Source organism: Mytilus edulis, chromosome 4 (assembly GCF_963676685.1).
Source record: "Mytilus edulis chromosome 4, xbMytEdul2.2, whole genome shotgun sequence".
NCBI lineage: Eukaryota > Metazoa > Mollusca > Bivalvia > Mytilida > Mytilidae > Mytilus > Mytilus edulis.
The window spans coordinates 73,868,123-73,892,238 of NC_092347.1; the positions used below are offsets into that span (position 1 = coordinate 73,868,123).

The following is a 24,116-nucleotide window of genomic DNA, read 5'->3' on the forward strand; positions in this document are numbered from 1 at the left end:
ATATTGACTGTCAAAAAAAAATGCTAACATTCCAATTTTCAATAACAGGTAACAGCAAATACATTATCACAATAACAGATAACAAAAAAACTAAAAGCCCAATAACAGCTAACAAAGAATAAGACAATAACAGCTAACAGCAAATATATTTTCAAAATAACAGATAACAAAGAATTAAATTGCCCCATAACAGCATAACAGTTAACCCCTTGCCCACTTCCCTTGCCCCCCTCAGAAATGTCCCTTTGAAAAATCAGCTTGAGAAAATAATCTGTGAGTATTTTTTTTACATTCTTTTCAAAAGAATGCTATACACAACACTTTTGCAAAGTATTAAAGAGTTCTATAATTTTACATTTAGATCCCCCATTAATGGAACTGTTAATACCGGGAATGCGTTATGTTTGCGGGAACGGTGTCATGTTCTTGGGTTTTTCTAAGCAAGGGACGTCACCCTGTATTTTGGCGAAATATGTCATTTCAGGTCATTTTTGACTAATGACTTTTTATAAATCTTACATCTATAAATAGGACACTAGGACCAAGAATTTTCCATACTATAAAAATCCGTTGAAGGACACAATTGAAAGATAAAAAATGGATGATACAGATTTACCTGTTACGATATCCGTTAGTATTATACTTCATATGATATTTTGTTAATTTTAGATTTAACATTTTAAAATAAGTTTTAAACTGTTAAATCATTGAGGCTTAACAAACATGGGCTGTTAATTCTGGGTGTCAAAATCGCATGCAGGTCAATGTAGATTTACAGTAACCCATTCCAAATCCAATAAACAGATAAATGCAGATTTGTGTTGTAAAGTGTAAACCTAGCTCACAAGTCTCATTATAGTCGAGTAACAGAGTAGTGCAAGATTGCAATGATGTCTTATGGCTTGGATCTATTCTCAAATTCATATGCTCAAATGTTCTTTTCGATCTGAATGTGATTTACTTTTGCTATATAGATTGTTTAATTATTAAAGGGATAATTCGCGATTTTTCACTTATCATCTTATTATGTTCATAATACCATAAAAAACATATTCACCAAGTTTTATTTTGATATAAAATCTAATAAAGAAGAAAATTGGGAATTATTAATTTTATTTCTTGAAGCTTCCTGACTTATGTGACGTAGTTTAAGTCTTTGATGCATGCCGGGAGTGAAAATATCTCATTTAAGTCTTGTTCGTTAACAATCTAATTACGCGATTTAAAGCGCATCGACGACTTTTGGTGTAGCTATTAACCAACGAAAAATAAGTGATAGCCATGCAACTTTTAAAATTAGATCGTGTGGATATTTTAAAACGAATTTTAATAATAAAATTAATTCATACAAAGAACATTTTTATGATTTGTTTTGTACAAATACTTTAAACAAACATATGAAATTGACATGATCAATAGTGTATTAAAAATACATGTTTGTATTCTGACGTTTTTGCTTCATTACAGCAAACATTTTCACTTGCTTGTACGGTGGAAATAAAATGTGTATTGTTTTGTGACACCTAAAGAATGTTGAATGCGTAGGTTAACTCAAGGTAATTAAAAGATTAGCATTATGTAATTCTAATCCTTTGATCCTCATTCAGTGAAATCTAGGCGTCACGGTTCACTGGCATTCAGGTGTGAACAACATAATTGTAAACGGGACTCCGACAAAATTTCAGACACATGAATGTAAAAAAAATAAAAAAAAATTAATTAACGGGAATAATAAGATCGCACAATAACTGGATAGCTGTTGTATATTTTTTATATTTTGCATAAGATCACTTTTTAATGAATTATGACTTTTGATTACTTTAGTAACGATAAAACACTGAATTATTTTAATTGAAGAATTTATAAATAAAAATAGCCTTCTAAACACGAGTTTATGAACTAAAAATTGTACTATTTCAAATAAGGATCGGCAGCCTTAAATATTTCAAACAGATCATTAACAATTGCAATTATATATTTTAGTCCATCCAAAGTGATCTTTAATTACCTATTTAGAAATTAATGTGCTCATCAAAATATTTTAAATCTGACAACACATGAAGACTTCAGATATTTAAAAAGAAAAATGTTTAAAAAAATTGACAGGAAATTAAAGGATCTAATTGGAATGGAATCGACAAATTACGAACAGATATGCTTTTCATTTGTGAAAAACATCAACAAAATTTATACATAATCGGGAATATGTCCTTCTTAAAATACTCTTCGTCTCACACCGTAACTATATATAATACTTTAGCTATTTGACCAACGATGTATAAAAAAGACAACGAATTTAATGTCATCCTTCCCTATTTTTTAATGTAATTATAAGTCTGTTTCAACTGGCAAGAATACCACTAAAGCGGACAAGCAGTTTGACCGCCGGGTAAAGAAAAACTCCCGGGTGAGAGGTGAAAATAACGGGTGTCACCCGCAAAAAACGGGTGAGTTGACAGGTATGAGTTTCTTTAAATTGCTGTCATTGAATATCTAGAGAAAAAATAAATCCCGAAATTGATTTGAAACTTTGATACTCTATAGTTTTTCCGGGAAAATATTCACATCCCTCGGTATAAGTGTACTTCCAGTGGCGTATGCATTTTGGACCAATTGTAACGAAGACGAATTTCTTCCTTTTTTGGAGAACAATCTAATTGAATTATAAATGTCCATAACTTCGATGAGCCAAATAAAGTTATATATCGACCTGTGTTTAAATCTCTTCTTCTTCTCCTTCTTCGTTTGGTATACAATAATCTATCGACATTTGATGATTACTTACTGTTGGCATACGTGGACTTTTCATTTTACAAAACTTTTACCCCAATTTACGCAAAATATATTATTCTATCTTATGTTCTATGTATAAATGTATATATTTTAATTTGCGCTATAGTTCCGTAACTTATAATCCAGGCGTATATACGAATGGTCGACTAGTGCGTACCTTTTTTTAAATCAATATATTTCTGGTATGTTCCAATCTGTCCTTCACCATTGACAACGAGTATATATTACATTTTACCAAATTTACTCTTGGATTTTTTTTTTATTTCATCAGATCTGGTTTTTTTTTTTGGTATTATTTATATTTTTATAAATAATTTTCTTTTAACCAGAAATGTTATTCATAAACAAGCGTATATGTTTAGTAATGACTATATATTATATCATTTTCGGACACGCAAGATAGAGATGTATATTATACACCTAATAGTTCAAAATGGAAAGTTATAAGTTATCGGCCGTGTACACTTATCAATACACTAAGAAGTGAAACGATGCATGAATTTGCAAACTCGACAGGAAATCGCTTGAATACCTGGACGTGTCACCTCACACCCCCTACAATACCTTTGGGAGTAATACCTTTAGCCATGCGGGTCAGTGATCAGTGGAGCGAAGATCCTAATTTATTTGAATAAAGTTTATTACATAAAAGAATTATGAACTAATTAGATTGCCGAAAACAATTCAAGTTTCACGAAAGACTTATTTATGATTTGAAATTTTGACCTTTTCACTAATTCCTACATTATCAGTCTTAATAACAGATCATGGTTATTAAAAAAAAAAAGAAAATTTTCCGTATCAAGTTAACTAGTCGGATAAAACAACCGTACGATTGACGAGATATCGACACGCAATTACGACTACATCGGGTTACTGTAGTTCTGGTCCTTAGACATATCGCGACTGCAAATCGGACAAGGTGACAAAATGGCCGACCGGAGAGAATTGATGCACTAAATTTAAAATCGATGGTGATCTCTTATCTAGCAGAATAAAACTTTAATACCTATGAATTTGAGCATTTTTATACAGAATAAACATAATATCAATTTTTGAATTTTTTGCGAAGTTTCCCTTTAATTCTAAACACAGTCGCTTGAATTTTAGTGATATATGTATGAATTTTTTTTTATAAAAATACTGTTATATACTAAAATTCAAGCGACTGTGTTCTAAACTACATGTAGGCTAAAACAGGATTTACCAATCAACAAAATCAAAGATATAAACTTCAATTCAACAAACATTGACAAAGATTCAAATACTAATACTTTGCAAAAGGTATCGGGACCGTTCGCCCTAATAACATGTTCGCCCTAGGTCCGTTCGCTCCGAGTTCGTCCGCCCATAGAGTCCGTTTGCCCTACTATAAAAATATTAATATTCAGGGCATTGAAGTTGAATAAACTTATTCAGATATTTCTATGGTATATATGTATCATGTCTATTCTTGAAGTTTATGGAAACATTGAAATATTTAAAAGTTTATGGCTTGTTTAGGATAATTAATTGTTCAATGACAAAATAATTCTGATCACTGATTGTGATATTTGTCTTTTGATGGATTAATAATAAAAACAAACGTTTTTTTTTTTTTGGATAAAATATTCTGAATTTCAGCTTGAAATTAATAAAAACAATGATGTACAAACTGTAAATAATGAAACGGATTTACAAGTTAATTTATTTATACTCTCAAACTAGTCATACTGTATACATGCGTGATTGACTGAATACAATTATTTTGTTAACAAATATCAATAAAGATAAATACATTGTACTCCAGTATTTTTCAACAAACTTTAACAAATACTTTAAATAATGCGACTAGACAACAATTAGAGGGCAAACATAAATCAGGGCGAACGGACCCGGATTCTTTGCAAAACAACTGAAAAGATTGGATACGTAGTGTGTGCATCCTTCAGGTTGTCAATGAACTTCTTGAAATTTCAGATTGGTATACGTAGTTGTATCTAAGGATGTACAATGTATAACTAACACTAATATGCGTCCTTGTTGTATCCAATCTTCAATTGCAAAGTACCAATCTGAAATTTCAAACCAAATTCCATTGACAACCTCAAGGATGCACACACTAAAGAAGTTCTCCTTAAAAGTTTGTCTTACCTTAGCTAAATGTGCAAATTGTTATCTTAATAATTAGAATAGGATATTTATTAACTTTAAAAAGTGTTGTGTATATTGTTTACTAACATTGAATTTCTTCAATTTACAGATGCGTTCCATCAGTGACTATTTTATTTGCTCAATATGTATGTGTTCAATGAAAGAGACACACATGACAAAATGTGGCCACAGATATTGTGTAAAGTGTATACAAGAATGGGTGGATCGTAGGCACAAATGTCCGTGCTGTAACACACAACTCGACAAAGAGCAGCTCATTAAAGACCACCAGTATGATAGTCTTATTGGTAAGTGATGACTATCTAAAATTTCCATTCTAAAAAAAATTAACAAGCTTTTTATTAAGACATTGTTAATTTCTTATTTGTTAGCAAAAATGCTACCTAGCACATTATAGTACATGTACCTTTATTAACCAGGAAAAAAATGTTAAATATTCATTACTGCCTAAATTTGATAAACATGATAAAGCCTTTTGCATTGATGCTGCATTAAGAAATAACCAATCAACCATTAACCTCAAGACAACAGATAAAGTGCAAGTACACATGATAATGTTATTTTTTCGAAAAAAAATTTAGTGGTCTGATTCAGTTTTCTGTAATTTAACAAACCCTAACTGACCATTTCCGATGCACCTTCACCTATTCCGTTTTTATTTCATAACTCTGCTGTACAAATTGTTAAAGTCATGAGTCAATTATTTAAAAAGTTACATGTTCAATACCATTACATATGAAACAACTCTTGAAAAAGTTTTAATAATCAGATTTTTGTGTTTCAATTTTATAAATGTTTTCTTTACTTTGAGACATACATGTACTGTAATTGTTTTGTAATATTTAATTGTCAAAGATTTTTCCTTTCCTAAAATTCAAAGAATTACTGATAAAGATTACATATATATTTGAACATCATGAACATAGAAGATTAAAATGTCAATCATTTCTCTACTTTTAGGAGCTATACTTAAAGAAAAAGAGAAATCTGAAGAAACTTATTTTGAATCACTCATTTACTCCAGTTCAGGTAATTTATCGTTTACATGTTCTCCTGGATAATATTGTTGCCATAGATAACTTGAGGCTATCCTTCAAAAAATAACAAGGAAATGTTCAGAAATGTGCCTTTATTTATACACATTCTAGTTCCAATTTATGACTGTTTTTTAAATGAAATTTAGCCAGTTTTTGGTGTTTCATTAGAACACAATTAACAATTCCTATTTATTTTAATCCCCCCCGTCTTAGGGGAGGGGGCATTAAATTTTACACTTGTCCGTACATCCCAAAGTTGCTTTCCGTTCTCTAACTTTAGTTTGCCTCAACCAATTGTCATGAAACTTATACACAATGCTTATTACCACTAAATACAGATCAAGTTTGAATGTTGGTGGCATCACTTTTACTGCTCTAGAGTTATGACCCTTTACAAATGGAATGATTGCTTAATTGTTCGTTTCAGTTCTCCAACTTTTATCTACTTACTTCAATTATAGTTCTGCTGAGCCACTAGATAATCAATTTTTATGGCTTTTTTATGTTGGATTGTGTGGCCTCATGATGTTTAAGATGTTCTCAATGAGACCATGTTCAATACAGGGAAAAATCTAATCTGATGATATCAAGTACTTTTGGTTTGAAACTCAAAGACATAGATGAGGGTAGACACTCAATAATACTATACAAAGTTCATTATCACAATAAGAAGGCTTTTCTGATTCTTTTGAAAGTCTGGAATTTTTTGTTTTTGTTTTATTCAAGCAGAATTTCATGATAACACATATTAATATTCAAATCAGATGCACATTTTTTTGTCATTATATTTGATAAATAACATTGTAAGACTCACCAACTTAGTTCAATGCATATTCAATATGAATTAATGATTTTTTTTCTTTTCAGGTGAAAATTGTATAAAAATGGAAGATATAAAATTATCACCTATTGAGGCTGTTTTCAAAAGTAAGTAATTTGTATCCTGGTTCTAAAAGGAATGGGTTAATCTAGTTTAATATGTCTATTGCATTAGTACTTTCCCTTTATTGAAAATTTATATATTATGAGTTGATCAACACAAGGCCTTGATGAGGTTGAAATCTGAACATGAACATGTCCACATGAAGTATAGAAAGTTATGCTTATGTGTGATAAAATTGAGAATGGAAATGGGGAATGTGCCAAAGAGACAATATGGAGATGTGGTGTGATTGCCAATGAATTTAGAAATAAATACATTTATGGAGTTATGTCCCTTGGAAATATCAATAATAAAAAATCCCATTGCATTTGGTCTGAAGCCTTTATTTTCTAAATGACAAAATTTTCTTGGTGACCTTCTGCTGTTGTTTTTTTCAATGGTCGGGTTGTTGTCTCTTTGGCACATTCCCCATTTCTATTCTCAATTTTATCACACATAAGCATAACTTTCTATACTTCATGTGGACATGTTCATGTTCAGATTCCACCCTCATCAAGGCCTTGTGTTGATCAACTCATAATGAATTTATATGAAATTTTGGTAGCATTATTCTCAGAAATTACAAATCAGAGCTTCATGAAATGTGTTGTCAAGCTTCATGTGAGCTATACAGTAGGAGGATGCATTATTAGATTCATTATGAAAATATGGAGATGTGGTGTGATTGCCAATGAATTTAAAATCAAATATATTTATGGAGTTATGTCCCTTGGAAATATCAATAATAAAAAAATCCCATTGCATTTGGTCTGAAGCATTTATTTTCTAAGATATATATAAATAGTTTAAATTAACAATAAAAAAATGTGTTTTTTTCTTCAGTTATTTCCCTTTAAATGTCTTGATTTAATTGAAACTCTGTTCTTTTATTTTATTTGATATATACATGTAACAGGTTTTGAAACCTGATTGATTTCAAAACCTGTTTGATTTCAAAACCTGTTACATGTATATATCAAATCAAATAAAAAAACAGAGTCCATTTTGTCATTTTGACAATAAAATATGAAAAAGAAGATGGGGTTTGATTGCCAATGAAACAACTCTTCACAAGAGACCAAATGACATGGAAATTAACAACTATAATTACTCTTGTGTCAAAAATGTTCTTATATCAGCATTTTTATGGCACCATCTGTAAAAATATTGATGTATTTCAGATCATTTGAAGGACAATTTAGGAGCACATGAAAAATGTCTTCAGGTAAGAATTCCTTTTGAATGATAATAAATATCCAAACTGGATAGATTTTAAGCGTATGTCTGTTTCTGTTAATGTTGGTGTCCCATGTCAAAATTATTTTTTCTCAAGTTAGTTAACCATGAAGTTATAATGACATCAACTTGACACTTAGAACAATTGTTATTTATGACGTGACCTGTTTAAATTATATGCCAAAATACAGTTTTGACCCTGAATTATCAGTTCATTGATTTGTGATCATGTGAAAATTCTCAGATTAAAGTTTTGGCTTTAGGTTACAGGTTTGATATCAAGTCATTGTCACACTACACATGTTCATTTTTATGTTTTCATGGTTCACAGAACATGGACATACATGTATGATAAGGAGAGTGCTACATGGTGGCCTACGTACACATATTTTTTATACCTTCAGATATTGATAATACTTTAGTTACATTAGCATGATAAGTATAATCATGAGAGGGTCAGATCTTTTCAGTCTCAAGATTATTATTTTAATACTGTGTGAGTTACATATTAAAGTGTTTCTATATTTGTGCCTTATAAGATACAATTGTATTTTTCAGACACTTAAGAAACAACTACATACAAGATTAAAGAAATTAGAACAGGAAGCACAATCGGCTAGGGAAGAACTTAAAACACAGGGTTTATTTCAGACAGGTATTTTGATATTGTATAGTAGTTCAGGGCTGTTCCATAAAAACACACATGGGACCCAGGGAAGGCACTACAAAATTTCAACTATTTGGGTGTCGTCTATGTTTTTGCAAAGTGGAAATGTAACTGAACTTTCAATATGCCTCTAGAGATAGTTACCCCATTTTAAAGGACCTTGGACGCTGAGTACCATGTATGTTTTAATGGAACAGCCCTCTGGCGAAATTTAACTATTACTTGTGTTTTTTTGGCTACCTTGATGTGTTCCAACAATAAATGTTGTCAGTGATGTTGCCTCAAAATAAAGTGGAAACAAGTAGAAAATTTATAGTTCTTTACATTTTAAACTATTTCATTCACATTAAAAGTCAATGTAATAGAAAAGAATAACTATTCCGAGAATTTAGAAAAATATTCAACTTGTGACATAAGAACATGATAATTTGCTCATGTGTTAGGTAAATTCCTGAATTATGGTTTTGCTAGTTCACTCTTTTAATATTATAAGTTGTTTATTTCTGTAATTAGTTCCTCTATAATCGTTTGAAAAAATTTTGCTTTATTCGTCATAAATATTTTTATATTGGCATTATTAAAATTTTTGCTTTTAGTTCTAGATAGCTCAAATTAAATATTTGAAATGAAGGGTCAATTTTGTGTAGTTTGAGAAAAACCATTTTTTTTAATACTTTTTACAGATTTAGATCAAGAAAAAGGAAAAATAGACAACAATTTTACCAATCATAAGGCAGAATTGGAAAAGGAATTTGAGTCATGTTCTCAACTTATTGCTCAGGCTTATGACAAGTATGTGTTCTAGAAAATCTACTATAAAACTACTGTTGATTAAAGCTTCAACACTATCTACTTGAAAAAACCAATTAAAATGATAATTATACATGTAACTAGTATTTGATAAGATAAGTTGTGGACAGTCCGACTTGTGTTACAAATTGATTTTTATGATCCATTTATGGGCATTATGTTTTCTGGTCTGTGCGTCCGTCCTTTCGTTCGTTATTCCGTCCGTCTGTCAAGCTTCAGATTAAAGTTTTTGGTTGAGGTAATTTTTGATGAAGTTGTCAGAAGTCCAATCTACTTGAAACTTAGTACACATGTTCCCTATGATATGACCTTTTTAATTATAAATAATGGCAAATTAGAGATTTTTTCACATTTTTCACAGTCCATTGAACATAGAAAATGATAGTGCGGATGGGGCATCCATGTTCTTTGGACACATTCTTGTTTCAAGGAGCTGTCAGATGAGCTGAAAAATGGAAATTTTATATCAGATTCTTATGGTCTCTTTTAATTGTAATATAGTAAAATTGCCTTATCTGTCCACCTTGTTTCAGCTGTCAACTGACTCTAATGGTCATTTTCAGACCCTCCCAAACGTTTTCTCTATATAATTAACCTTTTTTCAGCGGTTACCTGTCTAACAAACTCAGTGGTCACTTATTTATATTTTTTAACTACCAAAATGTAATGATAACGAAAAATTAATGTGTTCAGTATTAAGGTCAGAATGAGTATTTCAATCTGTTTGCAAGCAAGATTGTGCAAAACTAATAATAGGTCAAAGTATTTCTCCATGAATATTAAGAATTTTGAATGTTTCTTCAAATTAAGAGCACCAGAATCTGTTATTTTTTGTTTGTCTGCTCCACAAACAATATAACTCTACCAATTGAAAACTCTTAAACAATTTGTCCTAAAAATATTAATCCAGACCATGTGAGATGTCAGAATCAGATTTTTTTTGGAACCTCATTTTAAAGATCACTTTGATGTTGTGTCTTGAAATACAGGATTTATTTGCATAGGCTGAGGGGATCAATTTATGGTTCAGTTTTAAGAGCTACCCTTAATAAATATGAAGATAGTTATAAATCATAACAGTACTGAGATGATGATAACAGACCTTTCTTTCTCTGGGAATGTTAAAAAATAAGATAAAATAAGTTTAAATTAACAATCTCTCGAAGTGTTTATCATTGTACAGGTAGTCAGCTCTGTTGCATTCTAAATTTAAATATAAAGGATGTGGTATGATTACCAATGAAACAACTCTCCATCCAAATAACATGGTGTAAACAGTAAACAATTATACATCAATGTATGGCCTTCAACACTGAGCCTTGGCTCACACTGAACATCAAGCAAATGCATGATTAACTATTCTAATTAGCAAAAGATTATAACTCCTGCATGGGAGATTTGATTCACAAAATTCGTACAAAGTATTTGAGGCTCCTGTCGCTTTTTAGAGTTGACACCTATTTATTCATTTAGTGCTTAACTGTTTCTTTGCAACAAGTATAGTATCTTGATATTGACACTTGAAAAAGAAGGACAATCATGCTTCAATTGCTTAAACAAATTATCACTTATATGAATAGAAATCTTATGAAATTTAAAAATGACATTAAAGACTTTCTTATTACCTTTCAGACATTTAACAGAACACATACCTAAGCTATCAGTATTACCTGTAAAAATAACTATCAACGTACTACCTAAAGATCTGAAGATATCCGATGTAGTGTTTGCACCTACAGATAGGTAATGTTTAGAATAGAATGGGTACAGTTTACAAATGTGCTTCTACTAATTATAATAGAATCTGACATTGCTTTTGTTTCAATGTAGAGGTTGAAAATGTTTCGCTTAACATTTTGTTCTGCATCTGCTTAGTATTTCACACAGGCAAATTAAAAAAATTGGAACGATTTATAAAATAGGTTTCCTTTTAAAAAAATTCAACCACATTCAACTATTTGGACCCCCTCCTACCATCAGGTGACATGAATTGACATTTTTATTGATAGAAAGTGCCTCTTATTGTTGAAAGTACCGATACCAAAAAAAAATCTGGGAGAATGATTGTATATAGATTGATCATAAACAATTTTACATCAATGACATTGATTTATAAAATTTGACATATACAAAAGGCTGTGTGATCTCACCCTTACTTCATCCAAATAAACAATATAAGTAGTAACCTATATCTGACCATAGATCTTGCTTAAATTTAGAGATAGAAGTTGTTAACTTTAATGTTTTAGACAAGTTAAACGTTTCTAAGTAGGTTATAAGAATTGATAAATACATTGTATTAAAGATCTTTAAAAAAAAACATTTTTCAACATAGTTTGCTTAACAAAAAAATACAAATTTTCAATAGTAAGAGTTGATTTTCATTAATCTTTGTAATTTTCAGGACAAAGCCTCGAGTGATAGGAGCAGTAGAGGGTGCCATGTCTGCTAACAAAGACAAACTAGTCAAATGGCCAGATGATGTTCAGTTTATATTATTTGGGTAAGATCTATATATTATAATGAAGATTGATATTTGATATTTTATTATTTTCTTACTTTGGGTGCTTCCCGGTATCAGACTAACAACACATGTCAGAGGTTGGGTTAGGGATTGTCCTTTGTGTTAGGTTGTAAAAATGTTAGTGAAACATCACCAGTAATCCTGATAGGAAGTGGACATGGATTCCACAGTGCCATTACAACTCTGTAGGTACAAAAAAAACCCAAAGACTTCTAGAGGTGAACATACAGCCTTCAATAATAAAAAGTTTCTAACCATTTGTCAAACTCTAAATTGGACCAAAGTCTAGAAAAGGAGTGAATAACTTAAATGTGACTATTAAAGATCTGAAATGCAAACCAAATTCTCTAAATAGAACCACACATTAAGATATAACAAATGAGAACCACTGAAGAGGTTCCTGTCTTAGAACAGTTCCATGAAAATGTGGATTTACTTTCTGTTTTCTTCTTCAGACTTCAATCCTCTCAATAATCTCAAACATTTGAAAGTACATTAAAGAACATACACTACAGGAATTGTTAGAAAAATACAATAAAAAGTAACATTTTAGGAGCTAATTAACATACAATATGATTATAGTCAAAAATATGCATGTTCACATTTGGATATAACATTATGTTTATAAATTTTGTCTTCTAAAAGAAGGTACATTAATAAGAATTTAAGATGGTAATTATTGACATTTTTCAGACCATTTGCAAAATGTAATCAGCATGAAACAGAGAAAGTAGTTCAGGAAGTCTTACAGAATGGTGTTACCTATCCTGATGTCACAGTATTAGACAGCCAATCAATGCCTGTTTTACATCAAAGCATGGTAAGAAAGCCTACTATTGATCTATTATTGCCACTGTTAATATTATTAACAAATGAAATAGTTGGTCTGTTTTTTTTACTATCAGTTTATTTATAATTTTACAGTTTAATTTGTGAAATTATGTTTGCATTTTGTTTGAGTTGTTGCATATGATTTGATTATAAAGGGAAAGTTTGATAAATGTGTATTAAAGTAAGGGTCTTGGAATGTTTTATGTTATTTCCATCACTATAATAAATTATACCTAAACTTTTTCAGATTTGTCACATGTCTACTAATAAGTACTGGCACTTTTAATTTTATTTAAACAAAAGTGAATGGAATGCATTTGTTTTCAGTTGGTCACAATAAAATATCCACCTTGGATATACTTAATTGGTATACAAGGTGTACAACAAAAAGAACAAATTTTGTAACAGATTTGAATCGATAATGTTGACCTTTGAACAACCAACATTCACAATGATACAAAACAAAAGAAATGGTAAAATGTACCACTACTTGATATAAAAGGTAAAGCACTATAGTTCAAAATAAAGCTAAAATACAGATTAATGCAACTTAAGAAAATCAATGTTTCTGCTGTGATTCTGCACATTTTGTTTGGATTCGCTTTACTCTTAGAGTTGAAATTATCCTACTATTTGATTTTAGTCACCAGGAAGTGAAATAGTGATATTTGGAGAAGTAAAGTTTGAAAGTGATCTACCAAAGAAATGTTTTGCTGGTCTGTACATAAAGGAAGAAGATCAGATAGTGGATTACTTCATATGCCAATCGTGTAATTTCAAATGTAAGAATATTGAGTTTTTGAGGCTTAGATGTTTGCATAAGTTTTATTACTGTAAACCAACTTATTTTAGCAGATACTTTATTTTGTGTTAAGCCCTTTCTTTCCCTTTTCGCAGGAATTTAATTTTACAATTTTCAAATTTATTTGAAGTAGTTTAATAAAGAACAATATGACAAAATTATACTTGAAAGAAAAAAAAAACCAAAAAGGCAAATTACATTTAAAAAGTAAGAGAGAAAATATAGTTAATGAAAATAAATCATTGATTTCTCAAATATAATAAAAGTTATTGTACTACTAAACAGATTGTGAAATTAAAACATCATACCAGTACCAGTAATTAATGTTTGAAGGACATAATGTGTGGTACTGTAATTTATGCTAAATATAGAAATTAAGTAACTATTTTTTTTTATTGGAATTAGTAAAATTTTGTTTACGAGTTTCCTCATTAGGCATCTGTCTTTATCTGTTGTGTGTGATTTTTGTTTTGTTTATTTCAGGGATTTGCAGAAGCTGCATGGAAGTTTGTCATAAAGGTAAAACATTCAAATGTATTTTCAACTACATGTATATATGAGCTGCATCAGGTAGAAATCAACCTTATGTCAAATGAATATCAATACATCTATTTATGGTTGAAAAAATGTCTATACATTGTTTGTTATTGTTCAATATCTGAGTTGTCATAAAAACAGACCAAAATTCATCTTTTTAATATTTTGCATTTGAATGTTCCTATATCAATCAAAGTACATGTACATGCATATATGCACTTGCATAAGGATGATTTCAATTACTGGGTAAAAATGTATAAATTTATTATCTTTTCTTTGGCAAATTTGCACCTTTTGGTTACTTTAAAAAAAATTCTTCAAAAGGACATGTTATGATATACTACAATTTTCTCTACAATTATTTCATGAAAATAATGGCGATTGGTATATCTTATCATGGCACATTTGATTGCCATACATATGGTAAGGTCTGCACCTGTAAAATTAATCTGATATATGAGTAAAAGCTATAAATCATTAAAGTTATGTCCCTTGAAAATGCTAAAATCAACAAAATCAAAATTATTAAGATAAGAACTTGCTTACTGCCAAAATAAATTCTTCAAGTTGATATTACCAATGATTGTTTAATATGGAATATTGGTAAAACCATGGTTCAAGAGCTGTGTCCCTGTAAATGATAATAGTTTGAGAAACCATTTTTTTTCCTCAATTCATGTTTTTCAGGAAAAACATGTTGCCGTTCTATACAATGCATTTTGTATTTTTCAGGACATGTGATCCAACCGTACATAATGAATTTTCACCCATCATGGTGAGTTTTATTAGATTTCTATTTTAAGACCCCTGTGGATATATCCTATAAGCAAAAGGTGTGATCTGTTGAATACAAAAACTGATACTGTGTGGGGTTGGGTAATGAACCTCTATGAATAGTTTTCATGCAAATCTTGTATTTAGTATGTCATTTATTATGAATATGCATGAAATGACTGTCAATGGACATTAACCAAGCAACAATCAACCAATCAATCCAGACCAAGTACCTGTCATTGTCTAAAAAAAATCTTATACAATATAATCATAAAACTCCACATCAAAATATCAGTTTTTAAAGGATCAATGTATATACCCTCAGGAAGGATTAAAATGACAGATATACAAGTCGTTTATACATGTAGAAGCATTTCATTACAATTTTCCTCAGTTCTGAAATTCTCTCCTCAGTGTTTTTTTTATTTTGGGAGGGGGACTTTAATGTAAGGGTTCTGATTTAATAAATGAACACATGCCGATTGTTCGTTGAATTTGTTCAACATATATATTCAGCATGCAGATCGTAAATTCTCCGAAAATAACACATTTTGTTTTTGTTTTATATTTTTGAGTTCCTTCTCACTGCTATCAAACTCAGTTTTCTTTTACTTTTCAAAACAGAATTTAGAAACACTACTCTTTCAATATATTAGTTAGTTATAAACCATTCATTTAATAGTGTTTTATGGGTTGATTTGTGCATCCGTGGTGAGTTTTATGTAGACAAAATGCGTTTCTGGTATAAAAAAAGTTCATACCAGGTATTTATAATTGGCATAGTTGATTCATTTAAAAAAAAAAAAATGAGTACACTTGACATGATACATGTATATGTCATGTTTGTTTTGTATGAATATTCTATGATTTAAGAATAAATTATAGATTTAAAAAAAAATGTAATTAAAACAATATTATTTTATTTTCAGGGCTTGTTGTTACTGTCCGAAGAACAAGAAATGTATAATAAGAGTATAGAGACATGTAAAAATGACCATAACATACCTGTGATATATATATAATAATTATTTTTATCTGGACATTTTATAATATAATCTCACAATATCATTTTGTTATTCCTGTTTTTATTCCAGATTAAAAAAGAATCTTATCTATAGATGTGAAATATAATTTCTATGTCAACTTGCAATCAAGGTTTTGAATGAAATGAAGCGGTGCATTTATTTGTTAGTTAAAACTAATGTAAAGATCTTCTTTGAACACAAAAGAAGGATCTGTATGCCAATTTTTCACAAGTTTGAATATTGAGTACTTAATTTAACCCACTGAAGCTCATATAAATTGAGACAAAGATCAATGTCCAATTTAGCAAGGATAAAGATATTTTATAAAAACCAGGGTCTTTTGTTCAATTATCCATATCCCATCTCATTTTTCACACATTAAAAATGTTTTGGTCCATTATTTCTCCAATACTATTGAACACAACAACTTCATATTTTGTCACCAGTTGAACTGTTATTAGTTGCAACATGTGTGCACTTTTGGGATATTTCAAAGACGTTCTTCTTGTTTATCTATTGGTCCAAGACCACAATTGTCGTCCCTTGATTTTGTTGTCCACAAATATAGTCCCTAGTGTTTACAGTGCGTTACTTGCCAATATTTTTTATACCCCTTCCAGATTTATTTCTAAATGTTTTATGCCTCAAATTGCAAGTAGGGGGGGGAGGGGTGAAATTACACTGTAAAAAAATTTGGGTCCAGAATTTTAAAGGAAAGTAGTGATTTGGTCCAGCTGAAAAAGGTTAAAAATTAGCACTTCGGAAGCTGTCAAAAGATTTCAAGATGCCCTAAATATAAAATTGTCCTTATTTTGAATTAGAGCCAATGAAGTTTTCTATAATTTTGATATATGTCCCAAAAGTAGTACATTACACTGTAAAAATTTCATTGAGAAAGCTTAGGTGGGATTTTTTTAATTTTCATTTATGTTCTAAAAGAAATGCACTACGAAATAATTGTGGTCTCGGACCTAAGAGGTGAATTCAGTAAATATAGAATCTGTACTTTGGCAATTAACCTAAATGATTTGATATTGTTAATTTGTCAAATAGCATGAAACTATAGGATTTAAACTTTTATTTTATAGAATTTCTGAAAAATTTACCAATTTTGGCTTTATATTGTCAAAATAGGCATTTTATAGCTTTTTCAATGTTGATGCATAAATGGCATCCTGACTTTCTATCTGACAGGTTTTCATGTGTCAATATTTGTGTTTCTATGCCTTTATCCAGTTCTATTACTTATTTATGAACTCTGAATCTACAGGAGATTATCTCAGACAATATGTGCAAAATGAGTTGTATAAACGACCCTTGTCTAACGCCCTGTTTGGATGAAGTCAAAAGTGGGGAGCTTGGTACATAAAAGTTGAAGTCCATAATAAAGACATCACTAAATTTGTATAAAAAGCACTTTACAATGTCTATTGTACCTGTTTCATTTCACATAATATCTTTCTTTTCTTCTGTAGGATAGAAAGTGGTTCAAAAATAAGCCTTTTGAGACTAAAATAGCATGCAAGTTTTTCACTAAAAAGGCAAACATCTTTGTATCAGACCATACTGTCTGCAAGAAAAGTTAAATGCAAGAGTCTTTTTGTGCTCAGATTTGTTTTATCATGTCACATGAGTATAGAAATGATAAAAAAGCACATTTTTTTTATCTCTTATAGTCTTAATATGCATTTTTTAATGTAAATATGTGGCATGGCCTAAATTGACCCTAAATTATTTCCAGTCTTACTTGGCCTAAGACCCCATTAAACTAATATGATATGTTAATTGTAACTTTTCTTTCCATTTTAAGTACATTCAATACATACATTAGGATTATTTATAACCAAAATGCTTTACAAATTTAAAATTCCTGAAAAATATTACATCTTCATGTAAGGCCCCCCTTCATTGAAAAACCTCAATTTTTAGGCACAGGCTCATATAAATTTGACTTTTGAATAATTATACTAAGTCTGATAAATCAATGAGTACTCTTTTGCTTTGAGTACATGATAAATTATATATTACGGCATTTAAAAAGTAGTTTTTTGCAATATTTTAATTTTTATCTTAAATAATGATACACACAAGTTAAGTTTAACTTGAGGCCATTATTATAATCATGTTTAAATGAAGTGAAACATTATTTTGTTGAATGATGGTGCACTCTAGGTACTAGTGCCGGAAGCATAAACAGTTGTATCTTTGATACATCATAGGCTGGTCTATAAATTCTATAGGCTTAGTTGTTAATTTTTGTTTCACTCTACTGGCACTTTATTGGGTAGTGAAGCGGGACAAACAAACAAACGGGTGCACAGATAAAAAAATATAATGCCCTTAGGTGGGGCTTAAAACGGCACTGGTAAAACACATCTTTTCATTCAGATTGCTATTTAATACATCTAGATCAATCAGAAAACATGAAAAATGCAAAATATCTTTACAAATCAATGTTTTGACACTTCACTAGTCACATGGTCTTTGATTAAACTTGTTTTAAATTGATTAATCATAAAAACATAAGAAATTTAACATAGCAGAAGAAGAATCTACTTCAACCATAGGTATATAAGAAGATGGGGTATGAGACAACTCTTCATCCAAGTCACAATGGAAAAGTCTACCATTATAGGTCAAGGTATGGCCTTCAAAATGGAATGTTGGCTCACAACAAACAGCAAGCTATAAAGCTTCTCAAAAATAACTAGTATAAAACCATTCAAACAGAAAAAAACAATGGTCTAATCTATATAAAAATAACCTGAGAAGCACATAAACAAACAACCACTGAACATCAGGTTGCTGACTTGGGACAGGTGCAAACAAATGCAGCAAGTTTTAATGTTTTAATAGGTACCAACCTTCGCCAATACCGGAAACAATAGTGTAACATCACAACATAGAGAGTTTGGCATGAATGTAGGTCACAAAAATGGCAGATTCACCATTGCATAAAAACAATCACTTTAACAATCATATAGATAAAGTATAGATAATCATTTAATGGTAACCAAAAAATATTGCACATTTTGTATTTGACAGATATGTTCTACTGTCAGTACACTGTAAGATATTTCTCTGAAGAAAAAAGAGATCAACTCTCATCCTTCCAGGACACAAGAAAGGTTTTTGATCAAATAAATCTAGAGTAAAACAATAGTTTCAAAAATCAAAATGTCAAATGTATAGATTATCATTTAATGGTAACCAAAAATATTGCACATTTTGTAATTGACAGATATGTAATGCTAAGGCATACTTCTGTTTACAGTACACTGTAAGATATTTCTCTGTAAGAATAACAAGAGATCAACTCTCATCCTTTTCCAGGACACGAAAACTGTTTTTGATAAAATGTTGTTAGCAAGATGTAAATCATTTCTCTGAAAGAAGAGTAGTAACTCTAATCTCTCCATCCATGGCTCCAGTCAAACACATCTGAGTATCAATATTGGGGGACCAGTCTACTGTAGTGACAGATGATGTGTGTCCCTTAACTTCCATCCCTCTATTAAATAATGCATTTTCTCCAGTTTTTATCTGAAAGATAAAATGATTGTTAAATATAATACCAGATTGTTGAACTTTCAAAGTTTGCATAAATTATTACTTGAATCAGTATCAGTGTTTACATTTTATGAATTCTCCTTTAACATATTTGTTTACGATGTTTTTTATATATTTTTTTTAAATCTAAATTTTTAATTTACAATATTTGATTTGAATTAACAGTTGTAATTCCTTTTCAATATTTGTATGTGCCTTTATAGTTATGTTTATATAATAAAGTTGAATATCTAAGTATCTGATTAATGAATATATTTCATTACACTCGAAGCAACTTTATTCCATCAATTGTAAAGAGAAGCAGTTACTTTTCTCTTTCACGCTAAAAGAAAATATTTTACTCAATAAGTAAACTCTTTAATATAGCATGAAACAACACATAAACCTTATTTTTGTATTATCATCAATCAATTTTAAATGTGAAGCTTTGAACAATTGTATTTTTTAAATTGTTTTTAGTCTAATTTTTAAAGCTTTATAAAATTGTATTTTTTTAAATGTTTTAGTCTAATTTTTTGGTCCTCGAACTTCTCATATTTTATAGCAAGGTGATCATTTTTGGCATTCAATAAAATACTAATTTTTTTTTAATTGAAGCCATGTCATGTTCTGAAAATTTTATCAATAAATTGTACCTTGTAAAGAGATCCAGCCATTTTATCACAGGAAATCAAATACTGTCCCTCTGGGTCAAAAGCAAACAATCTCCCTTTAGGTATCTCTTTACTAGCTGCTAAGCCTCTAGACAGGAATGGTAGAGCAGCACCAGAGTGGAGTGGAAGTTCTCTAGACTTATCTGGTTTGTGAATGTTCCACTGATAAAACTGAAAAAACAAAATCAATAGTTCCATAACAGGAGAGCTGACTATGACTTAACTGTAAGTGTTGCTTTCCACCTATTGCAGTTCATTCAAAACTGACCACACTGCAATTTGTTTTATGAAACCAAACAGTTCAACTTTATAGAAATTTTAACCAATTGCTGTAGAAAACCAGTCAAGTCATCAAAGTTCAAGGTAATAAAATAAAGCATACCTACAATTCATAAGACTTTAATTTCACTTTATTGTTATGAAAATGGAGCTAAAACTTTGTAAGCATATTGTTATTTTAATAGGTCTTTAGAAAGGTGAGAAATATTGACCTTGACCTTACAGACATATACTCCAATCTTGTTTGAACACACAATGTCTGTTGGAGGGCACCATTAACTTCGACCATCATTAAAATCTTTAAAGGATTTAAAATTCTGCCCTGCATTTGTATATTTAACACAGTCTATATTTGCAACCAGCAACTGGCTTTGGGCAAGAATATACCAAGTAGCATTTATATTTTTCAAAGCATTTAGTGTCCAGAAACAATTTTTTGTTAAATTTGTTTACATAAAATACAACAGGGCCATAGCGTAATGGAGGCAAATGAGGAAAATGTCTCACTTTTGAAACAAGGACCAAACTTTGGAAGTGTCATTTTTTTTTAATTATGTATTTTACATTATCAATATGCGAGTTTCGAGTTTCAAATTATCTACCGGCACACTACAGTGTGTCCAATCTGCAGCAGCGATTGCAGCTTTTACCATAGCGGTGAAGGTAAAAAAAAATAAGTGTGACAAATACAAAAAAAAAAAAAAACAATTGAAACAAATCTTAATGTCGTTATACAAAACTGGTTGAAATGGGTTCTTTAAAGAGAAAACACGATGAAAAAGGTAACTCATGAGTATGAACACCCCCTATAAGTATGCTGGCTTACTACTTTCCTTGGTTTATTTTTGAATCTATAATGCTATAGTTACCAATGTTTACACTATCCCTGAACTCACTGAACAACAAATGCTAATCGATAAAATAATCCATTGACCAAAAATATAATAATCATTAATAATTAATTTAAACAAAATCATGAAGCGCCTTTTCTATGGAAGTCTTTAATTTATAATGCAATTCATGATTTTTATTTATCTTTAATAAAAGTATGAAATATATTTTTGGTATTGTTTGAAAATATTTTATTCATGTTTCTTTTTCTGATCAGGGTTGTATGCTAGCGTACGTGTTCCATTGATTCTAGTGCGGTAGGTCGTGGGTTCGAACCCCGGTAGGTCAAACCAATGACTTAAAACTTGGTAGAATAATGTGTCTAGGTAGGTTGATATGTCTTCCAGCGGAATGTTTACAGACAACTTGTGATCACTTCTGACATTTGAACGTCAAATATTCGGTTAAGTAACAATGTTGGTCTAGTCTTCTCTGTACCTATTCTTATGGTTAATGATCATGTATAATAAATATATCCTAATCGATGCTTATAACTTGCTGTTGGACATAAATATATATATACATAAGAACGTGTGTTGAAGCTAAAAGCCTTTTCCCTAGTACAGGTCACAGGAGAATCGGAAAGTTTTGGTTAACCATCAGAGATTAACTTTAATATTGAAACTTGTTTTGTTACTTACTAGGCTAGTTAATAAAAAAATGTATTTCTGTTATATTTTTTTTTAATTTTTATTATAAATAGTAATGCTGAAATAAGCTTCTCCTGTTTCAGGCACCCGAACCCCCCTAAAAAAAAAGGCTCAAATTTTTTTCGCCTCACTCCGCTCTTAATGGACATGTGCTACGGCCTTGTACAAGCTACCAATATACCTATACATTCTTAAAATTTTCAAAGATGCCATCTTGATGGCAACGTTTGTTTACAGAAAAAAAAGTTTACCTTTTCATCTGTGCCTAAACTGTAGCACATGTTTTCATCTGAGCTAAATTGTAATGATAAAACTTCCCCATTGTGAGCCTCCCATTGTGAAATACAGTTGTTCTGTTGCATATCTTCAAAATATAATCAATGCAAATAAAAAGATCATATTTTTTGTTTCCATGAAATTCTCAGTGAAGCAAACATAATATCAAGTCTAAAGAGACATGTCTTTATTAATTGATTTTGCAAACTTTTAAATCTATTAAAAGATTCATTTAAATGTCACTGCATTCTATAGAATATAGACACATTTTACCATGAAGCCTTTTTGTCATATAAAATTTGTACTGCATTGAATTTTGATGCTTCCAACATTTTTGTTTACATGAAGCAGTCAGTAAAATTCAATTTAATGTTTATCTTATAAATTCTAATCGAAGGTATACACGTTCATTTAGTTCCACTTTGTAAGATGAAAACAACAAACCAAATAGCCTTATCCTTCCATCAGCAGCACCAGCCAGTAGTAACTGTCCATTATGATTGTAAGAACAACAGTTGATAGCAACAGGACCAGGATCTAGATTTAACTGTTGCTGAAATAAAAAAGAAATATGTTTGTTGTACATATAGAAAGTATAGGTTATTTTTCAAATAATCTGTGCTTAACTCCAAAATCCTCCTCTTAAGTTTTACCTCTAAATGAATATTGGATAGTTTATGTATTTTACATGATACAATCCAATGATGTTTAGCATTAAACTTGTGACATTTTGTTTAGAAAATGCTTATTTTCTTATAGAAAGTTGCTTTTCAAATCAACCCTCATTACTTTGAATATTAGCCAAGACAGTGTGTCCATAGCATAGGAACTGGGTTATCTTTACAAAATGTACATTGGGTAAAAATATCACAGTTTTCCTTCATCATCATCCATCTCATTTAACATGTTCTAAAAGCCAAATTGTCAACACATTTTATAACATGAATATCTTAAATTCTTACATTTATTTCACTTGTTATACATTAAAAAACATATAAAAATTAGGTGTGTGTTACAATTTATATTCATTCTTTTTGATTTTTTTCATTGTTATTAAATAAAGGATGCAGTACAATTCAAAAATCCAACTTTTTTCTTGCAGGAGGTCCAAAATGACTGATTGTACATTATTAAACAAATTTACAGCATAAAATATGTCAGTCATTTAAATAGTGTTGAGGTCTTACAATCATTTTCATTGTTCTAAGATCCCAGTAAGACAGCTTTCCAACTTTTCCAGTATAACCCTGTAGCTCTGAACTTCCTGAGGCTGATCTAGATCTGTGAACACTAGCAGAACAAACAAAGGATCCTCCAGCTGGATTGGAACATAAAGATATAATTCTGAAATGTAAAAAGGGACAAGTTTGCTAAAGACACCAACTGATCATCAAGCATGGTCTTGCACATATGACATTTGTTTTAAGGTAGTTAAGAAAACTAATGATTCTCAATAATGGCACTATTCTGAAAGAGAGAAGGACAAAATTACAAATAACATTCAATCATTATACTGGCTATATATAGGGAAAAGTATCGCATTATCTTGAAGTTGAAATTTTTTTAAAACTCAATTTTATAGATAAGAAGGGATTTTAGCTTATAGATGCTGAAGATCTATTTATTGACAGTGACATTTCTACTTGTCATATAACCCTGCTATCACTATATATTATATACAACAG

General features: G+C 30.2%; 2 protein-coding genes across 2 annotated transcripts in view; one reads left to right on the forward strand and one right to left on the reverse strand.

The window, feature by feature from the left end:
* The first annotated feature begins 422 nt into the window (after positions 1-422).
* LOC139520496 (uncharacterized) lies at positions 423-16,155 on the forward strand. Its single transcript, XM_071313163.1, has 14 exons — positions 423-630; positions 5,036-5,234; positions 5,908-5,976; positions 6,852-6,911; positions 8,088-8,131; positions 8,701-8,797; positions 9,493-9,601; positions 11,252-11,362; positions 12,024-12,122; positions 12,837-12,963; positions 13,618-13,756; positions 14,260-14,295; positions 15,046-15,088; positions 16,017-16,155. Exons 1-14 carry the CDS (start codon positions 598-600, stop codon positions 16,063-16,065), a joined length of 1,215 nt encoding a protein of 404 aa, XP_071169264.1. The 5' UTR covers positions 423-597; the 3' UTR covers positions 16,066-16,155.
* A 3,144-nt stretch (positions 16,156-19,299) lies between these two features.
* LOC139520497 (WD repeat-containing protein 91-like) overlaps positions 19,300-24,116 on the reverse strand; it is a 75,353-nt gene continuing 70,536 nt past the window's right edge. The window contains exons 12-16 of the mRNA XM_071313164.1: positions 23,619-23,775; positions 22,876-22,984; positions 22,407-22,519; positions 20,318-20,506; positions 19,300-19,655 (exon numbers count right to left, since the gene is read on the reverse strand). Of these exons, the coding sequence (XP_071169265.1) occupies positions 19,491-19,655; positions 20,318-20,506; positions 22,407-22,519; positions 22,876-22,984; positions 23,619-23,775 (733 nt within the window). The 3' untranslated portion in view covers positions 19,300-19,490. The remainder of the gene's footprint in view (positions 19,656-20,317; positions 20,507-22,406; positions 22,520-22,875; positions 22,985-23,618; positions 23,776-24,116) is intronic.